This window comes from Amborella trichopoda, chromosome 1 (assembly GCF_054954075.1).
Source record: "Amborella trichopoda isolate Santa Cruz 75 chromosome 1, AtrichopodaSantaCruz75HAP2 v2.0, whole genome shotgun sequence".
NCBI classification, from domain to species: Eukaryota; Viridiplantae; Streptophyta; class Magnoliopsida; order Amborellales; family Amborellaceae; genus Amborella; species Amborella trichopoda.
In genome coordinates, this window is record NC_142336.1 from 10,510,592 (window position 1) to 10,518,667 (window position 8,076).

General features: G+C 38.0%; 1 protein-coding gene across 1 annotated transcript; it reads left to right on the forward strand.

The window, feature by feature from the left end:
* LOC18442766 (uncharacterized) lies at window positions 1-6,074 on the forward strand. The gene is made up of 3 exons (XM_006852973.4): window positions 1-606; window positions 4,032-4,273; window positions 4,552-6,074. The coding sequence occupies exon 3, from the start codon at window positions 4,580-4,582 to the stop codon at window positions 5,531-5,533; it is 954 nt and encodes a 317-aa protein (XP_006853035.1). The 5' UTR covers window positions 1-606; window positions 4,032-4,273; window positions 4,552-4,579; the 3' UTR covers window positions 5,534-6,074.
* Window positions 6,075-8,076: the final 2,002 nt, after the last annotated feature.

The following is an 8,076-nucleotide window of genomic DNA, read 5'->3' on the forward strand; positions in this document are numbered from 1 at the left end:
AAGTTGAGAGGAAGAAGAAGAATAATAAGTCTTCTTCTCGTTACAGTTTCCCCCTTGTTTGCATTTCTTTAGAGAGAGAGAGTGTTTTTGAGAGAGAGAGGATGTGGTAGAGAGATAGGGAGGAAGAAGATGCGGTGGTTTAGGTTGTCTGTTGATGTTTACAGAGAGGGGGTTTCCCTTAATGTCAATATTTGCAGGGTTATTCTTTAGAGATCCCACGAGTTTGCGAATAAAGCCTAAACCTGATCCCTATATTCTTTGTTTTCTCTTTCAATCCTTATTCAGAGCTTTCGGGTTTTTGTAATCGGCTCTTGGGTTTCAGGAAAGTGGGTTTTTGGTTGAATCGAGTGATCGGATCTGACGGATTGCAGATTTGTACCATCATTTTAGGGTTTTTGTTTCTGAGTAATTTATAGTAGAATTTACTGTGGGGGTTTTAGGGTTTCGGGCGATCATAAGGTTTTTACAGCAGAGAGAGAGAGAGTTATGGTGTGCCAAGCGGCTGGAAAGGCGAGATTCAGGGCATTGAAACACTATGAAGAGAATGGGCGCGCTACCATCGTAGTTAGGGTTATAGCTTGCTTTCAACCTCTCCAAGGCTGCCAGGTCTGTCTAATCAAAACCCTATTTGCTCCTCTCTTTCTCGTTCAAGCTTCTGAATTTGGAATCTCCCTCTGCTTTTCAAGTTCTAAGGAATTCTATCTCTCTCTCCTCTTTCTCTGACCCCATTAATTGGGGTAGTAATTTTTTCTGAATCATCACAAAGAATATTTTTTGATCGATTGAGTTTGTGTTCCTTATTTACGGAGAAATATGGAGAAAAAATTATTATTATTGAAAGGGGTCTAATTTAAGGTAAACGCTATATAATGTGTGTTTTTGGTTTTCCACCCAAAACATGGGTACTCAATAAGGAATGAGAGTAGAGGGGTGCAACTTCAACCTCCCACTAAAAAATTGCTTGATATTTTCTGGGGATAACATTGTCATTTCGTCATATTTTTTTTAAGGGTGGCTGTGGGCCCAGCCCTGGGTCTGGCCCAGTCTCGGATCTGTCCTTAGGACTAGGCCCAAAAACAAATGAAGAAAAAAGACCCAGTCTCGGATCTGTCCTTAGGACCAGGCCCGGATCTGTCCTTAGGACCAGGCCCAAAAACAAATGAAGAAAAAAAAGAAAAAAAAGAAAAAAAAAGGGCTGGGCGGGCCAAACAGGGCTGACACTGGCACTGTCTCTAACCGGGCCCTAACTCTGGCTACGTCTACTTTTTTAGGGCCCGCCGACTGCTCCCGGCCCACACATGCAAGTTTTTTTTGATGGTTTGCCCTCACAATACATGCATTATGGTCATGCATATCTCTCACATGCATGAGATGTATGATGATGTAATCATGCATGATATACACGTGCGGACTAGGCAGTGGGGAGCACGCGCAAAAGCAGATTCATGAATGTTGTGTGCACGTGGGAATGCACAAGCGTCCCATACCAGGAGCATGTGATAAAACACATGCATTTGTCTGTGAGCATTTGATAAAGAGGGTGCGGTTTGTATAGAGCCTAGGCTCTAAACAATCAAATTAGAGCCTAACTTCAAATAGTATTGGAGAAATGTGGTTTCAATACTGAAAATCTTTGTCATAGCTTTAAAATATAATTGCATCTTTATTTATAATTGCATCTTTATTTATAAAGTTTAAAGCTTAAAAAATTGTGTAGACCGACATATGTATAAAAACTTGAAAATCTTAAAAATTGATGGTCCAAACATGCATTACAAAATACACTATTTTCAAATTTTGAAATCTATTTTTTTTTTCTTACGTCCATCCATCTTGATGTTGAGATGATCAATTTGAGGATATTTGGGCATCAAAACAACCTCTTCTAGTGAAATTTTTGTGGTAGGCTCCAATTTGATTGCTTAGAGCCTCAGCTCTATTCCCTTTTGATAAAACATATGCATTTATTTGTGTGCGCGTGCTTGCATATGGGAGAGAATTGCATATGGGAGAGAAATGTATGCATAAGTGCCCCTCAATGAGAGAGAGAGAGAGCATAAATGCCCCTCAAATTATCATGATGTCCGCCATTTTAATATTGAAGCAAATAATGTAAGAAATTGTGTACTAGGATATCATTTATCTTTGTAACAAGGAGGTTGTAATTACTCCTAGTCATTAGACGTCTAATTCTTGTCTGGTGCCATGAAGTTTGAGATTTGTTTTTTAACTTTGAGTTTAGTCAATTATACTCTCACGACTAACCTGATTTGAGACCTGCACTCCTCCGGTGTTCCTTTTATGGTTTGACTTCCCATTGCTAATTCGAGTTCTATTGTGAACATTATCTTTTTAACAGCTTTTGCTTGTGTTAGAACCTTTAATTTATATACCTTTTTACTGCACTGTTATGGATTCTGTTTGGGCTTCTTTCTTGGTTTACTTTTTCTCATTAGGAATTCATTTGGGAATGGAGCTTCTCTCTCTCTCGTTCTACGTTGATTAATTCAAATGATAGGGAATCAGGAAGATTACTTTCTTGTTCTACCTTGATTAAAAAACAAGGCTTGGACTTGGAACTGGCGGGCTTCCGAGTCCAAGTGGCTTATACAGCCTCGGGCGAGTGTGTACAAAATTATAATTAATAAAATTTAGACACTGGCTGAGTTTGGTCGGTTCCTGCTCAGACTTGCCCAAGCGGCCGCTTCCTACTTAGAGTCGCTCTAGTTTTAGAACTAGTTTTAGAACGCTAATTCTTTCCAAAGTTATGTGGATTGCACAGTGATAAATACCATTAGTAAATAATTGAAAGGTGAATTGTTTAAAATGTGACAATATGAGCTGCCCACAACCCACAATATAGCACCATTCTACTGATTTAGAACTTGCTTTGACATTTTCATTAACCCAGATCGAAGATTGATACGTTTAATGGCCACCCGTATGTCATGCTTACATATCTGATTATTCACCATGAGATTGCATATCCTATATATGAATTGAATGATAGAAAAATGTATGTGTTGGAGTGAAATTCATAAGTCTTGTCTAGGAGTAAAGGCGTGCTTGATCGTGTAGTATCAAACTTGAGGCTTACTCAGTGTATGCTTCAATCTTTGAATTGTATTCCTTTGCTTGAGGCATATGATGTCCCATCTGTTCATTTCTTTTTAATTTTTGTTGTTCGATTTTTTATTGAAATCTCCATTCATTTGAGGAAGCCCATGAAAAGTTGTAACTTAAATTGAAATCTTGTCATTGCATAGCCAGTTGGTATTGTTGTACCTTATGAATGCAGAGACATGGAGTTATGATATTATAAATGGCACTCAAAATATTATTTCGCATAGTAGGTAGCTTGACATCTTTCTTGTCAATTTTGCACTTGGAATATCACGATACATGGTTACAAAATGTAGCATCTCTGAACTGCATGTATGGAACTTTGACAAGACCCTTCTCTATGTTCAAATAATATTGTGCAGCTATTGGTTGTTTGCCTTTACTTTTGCATAGGTTTTGAGAACTTTGTCAAATGATTTTTATATCAGTACTTCGTGTGATACACTACTTGCTTAAAAAATTCAAAATGCGTTAAAGCTGCCTGTGCTACACATGTCTTATTGCTGAGTGAAATTAGCTTTATGTTCTTGTGAGATTTGCCTTGTTTCTTTTTGATGGATTTGTTGATGTAATTATCCATGATTCTGTTAAAGAGTTTTTCTGTTATAGATAGAAGCAGTTACCGCTTTCCATCTACATTCTATGCCTTCAAATTTTTATCTCACCCTCATTTCATCTTCTCTAAAACTCTGGCCTTCAAATGCCATTAGCATTTCATATTTTACTATGCGTTCCAATTTTTATGTGTATGGAATGTTAAGCTCCATTTTATGAAGGACCCAAATCTTGGATCTACAGCTTTGGGAAATTCACATAATGTAATGGGTCCATAACGTGGATTGAAACTGCAGTTGAGTCTCACTTCCATTTGTTCTTCATTCGCTAATACTTCACTGTTTGATTTGTAGGCTGAGTATTTCCGCCAGTTGCTCAAGCCTGTTACGTAGAAAACCCTTTGTCATAAACTCTCCCTTCTGTCTGGCTCTGAAGAAGAATCAAAGCAAGATCCATTCGCATGCACTCTCTCGTAACTCCAAAATGTCAGAACAGATTGAACAATGCTGGTGGTTCTGATTCACACAAACCGCAAGCAAATTCCTGTACATATATCTCTTGTTTTATCAGCAAAATTGGGATTCTGCATTATCTGGTATGTCTCTCTAAGTTTGCTTTATCTCATGAACAGTGCTTTTGTTTTGTGTCAAAGCACTTTCCGGGGCCCTGGGAAACGTTTTTCACCAAGAGAGCTTTCCACCAGCCTGGGTAACTGTTTTCACAGTCACTTTCTCACAAAAATACATGGGGTGCTGGGGCAGGCTTGGAAGTGCTTTCTTAGTTGCTTCGGGAATTTCCAATGAAAAATTTCTTTTCTGTTAAGCAAATGCGCCTTCTCTCTCTCTCTCTGTGTAATTGAATTTACATTTTCAGGACAAGTGTGATATCTCATCTTTGAAGAATGGCTAATAAAACTAATGTTTCATACTCTGAATCGAGCCATATTACGTACTCTGAATCGAGCCTGCAACTGGGATCTGCAACCCCAGAAAGCTCAAAATTGGAACCAAGTATTCCCACTCTATCTCTAAGGAATGAAAGCCGCATGGTGCCAACAATTAACGCATCCATTGGTGAACGAGCATCCTGTCCTCCTTGCAAGGGCATTACATCTGTAAACAAGCCTGAGAAGAGGCTGATTGTGTTTGATCAATCGAGAGAGGGAACAATTAGGATTGTAGGCTTGACTCCAAATCTTAATATGGAAAACAGATTTGGAAAAGAAGAAATATTTGATGGTTCACAATTGGGTTTGAATGAAGGGATCTTAGCTGTTGCCCTTGCATCACTTGAGAGGATCCGGCGTGAAAGAGAAAGAGGGGCCACTCTAATGGATATGATGAACCCAATATACTCCCCTCCCGAGGAGGGTTCTTGTAATGTTTGGAATAACAAGTTGCTTGAAGAGAGACAAGATCAAGAGAGAGAAGATCAAGAGAGGGAAGATATTGATACCCTTCTAAGCTCCGACGATGAAGATGAAGTGACTTCTGATGATGAAGAAGATGAAAATGAAGTGACTACTGGTCATTCGCTAGTAAAAAATTTGGGAAATGACGAAGAAGAACAGGAACTGAGTACTGGTCATTGGCCTATTGAAAATTTGGGAAAAAATGAAGAAGTGGTGGATAGTTGTGGGCCAAGGAAGAAGAGGAGAACGGAAGGAAGCCATGGATTTAGTGATAGCGAGAGTAAATCCAGGAAGATCAGGATTAAGAAGATGTTAATGACACTGAGAGGATTGGTTCCTGGAGGGAGTGATAGGGATACAAATGGTGTTCTTGAAGAGGCAGTTCAGTACATGAAGACCCTGCAGCTGAAGGTGTACCCTACGGTTAAGGATAGAAACAAATAGGAGTACCCATGGGTGCTGCTAAATGGTACTCACCCTCCTTGTTTCTCTGTGCTCTCTCTCTCCTCTCATATTTTTATGGAAGGATAGAATCAAATAACAGTATATGGCTGCTGCTAATGGTACCATCAGTCTTTGTTTCTCTCTCTCTTTCATGTGGGGGGGATGAAAACCAGAAAGAATACCCATATTTGATGCTAAATGGCACCACTGTCTCTCATGGAGGTATATAGTAACCAGTAACAGCTCCCTTGGTTGAATCTCTATGGTTACTCTCTCTCTCTCTTTCTTTCATGGGGGAGGATTAGCAGCAGCAGTACCTATGGTTGCTGTAAAGCTGTTGTTTAGGAAGTTTGCCTTGAGGTTTCCCTTCAAGTTGTCAACTTGGGTGTTTGTTTTGAAAGTCTCTTCGAGTCTCTATTTATCAATATATGTTTGTTTTGTTAGTCTTTTCAAGTCTTTATTTATCAATATATGTAATAAGACGGGCTATGGCCTTGTTGACAACGCTGTTATTGTTAGTATATTACTTCGGTTTTTCTTATGTTTTTGGGTTATTATTTGGAGCTCTTTATGTTTTTGATTGTGGGGCTCTTGGATCTATTTGATTTCTGATTCTGGTTTTCATTGATTCTTGCCCTTGATTACTAACATATAAAGTTAAAGCTTCTACTTTTTGAATCTCTTTAATCATCTAGAAAATAAAAAATAGAGAATCTTGTGATGCGATGAAAGTGGAGCACCTTTTGTGAAACTAGAATTTGGTTGGACATCCAGAATTCAATTACGATTTATTGTGAGTGACCCAAATATTTGATTAAAGAGCAAATATTTATGAGAGAGATGGTAGAGAAGTGAACATTTACTCGAAATCTTTAGGGTAATATTATCAAAAGGAAGCATTTTCTACATTGGCATCCCCATCAAACATCCATCCCGATGATCGATGTAAAACAGATGAGGATGGATGTAAAAGTGTAAAAAGGTCTAAGGTTTATTTGAAGAGACTCTGTGTTGAGATGTATAGCATGACTGGTAGAAGCAGTCATAGGGGCTTTGCTGGATTTGGCACAAATCTTCTGTAGAGCCAATCGAGAACGCCATTGATTTTGCAGCTGTTGAAGATGGCGAGGGCTCTAAAGGACCATCGATCCCTGCTGAATCTCAAATTTACTTTTGGATGTTGATTTTTTTTTTTGTTTTCTTGATAATTCAATTTGTTTTTTTTATAATTCAATGGGAAAGACAACTCTATCCATTTTTTCCAAGTAGATTAGGAGTTAGCTTGTTGAAGGTATTATTAGTAGGGTGGTGTTAGCGGGGTATTGAAAACTTTAGGCTTTGGGGGAGCTTGGAGAGGAGCTGGGAGAAAGCATCAATATCGTGCTGAAAAGATTTGTAACCTCCTCATATTGACGGGGCATTCCTGTATAACAAGGCACTCGACTTATTGTCACCGGGGAGATTCTTGGCCAAATTATCGGTGCTGTGACAGTTCATAATGCAAATTCCAGCCAAATTAGCAAGGGAAACAGTCCGAAAAATAGAGAAACTCATTGGCAATCACCGACAAAAGGCATGAGATTCACCCGGAATCAAAGCATAACGGAAACCGAAGAAAATCGTAACTTTAAGATTTCAACAAAATGATCATCTGAGACTGATAAACGAGCCTCAGGAACAATAGAATGGGTTGCTCGAAGATAAAAGTAGATAGGATTAAGCAAGATCAGAACGACATACGCAATCATACAAGAACAAAACAGTGCAAAGATGATTTCTCGCTTTGATATTATGTTAGAGTCTCATTGTTTATCCAAGGAGACTCTCTGTGTCTATTAATATATATTAATATGTATGCTTGTTTTCTATGTATAAACATCAGATGACAAGAATGAAAATAAATCACTGACAACTAAATTATATTCAGACTCACCATAAAATACATGATACTGCACTTATCTTTTCCATACACACTGATTATTCTATACAACTTTTATAGCTAATCCTGAAAAACAAAAAGATGATAGTTCCACAAAAATATAAAGCCGATGGTCTAAATTATTCGTCCAAAGAATATCATTTTCATTTTCAAAATTTATTTTTTTATATTAGTGATCCCCAAGCTAGATATTAAATATTACTATTAATTAGATTAAAAATTCATCTAAAAAATTAATGATAGTCTTACATATGAATCAGCCGACTTATAAAAATTGCGTCCTTAAAAAAATAATATCTCCTTTTTCAAAAAACAAAAAAGAAAAAATATAACCAAATTTTTTATAAACTATGTCCTCACAAAAATTTTTTTATTCAAAGTGGGCTTCGGTCATCATTGACCTATGTTAAGTCCGTGATGGTCCAAGGCCGGTCATACGGTGCTAAAGGCACTATCACGGTCCTTTCTTTCCCACTTAACCCTGTGACTCCATGAAGGCCCACCAGGACGCTATTAGCACTGTGATGTTCTACCAATAAGGTCATTGGATTGTGATGATTGACCGTGTGCTTTTAAGACTGTGGGACTCAAAAGACCGGCATAT

Bases quoted from the DNA above. Each gene is read 5' to 3' on its own strand.
- LOC18442766 (XM_006852973.4), top strand. From the start codon at position 4,580: ATGGCTAATAAAACTAATGTTTCATACTCTGAATCGAGCCATATTACG.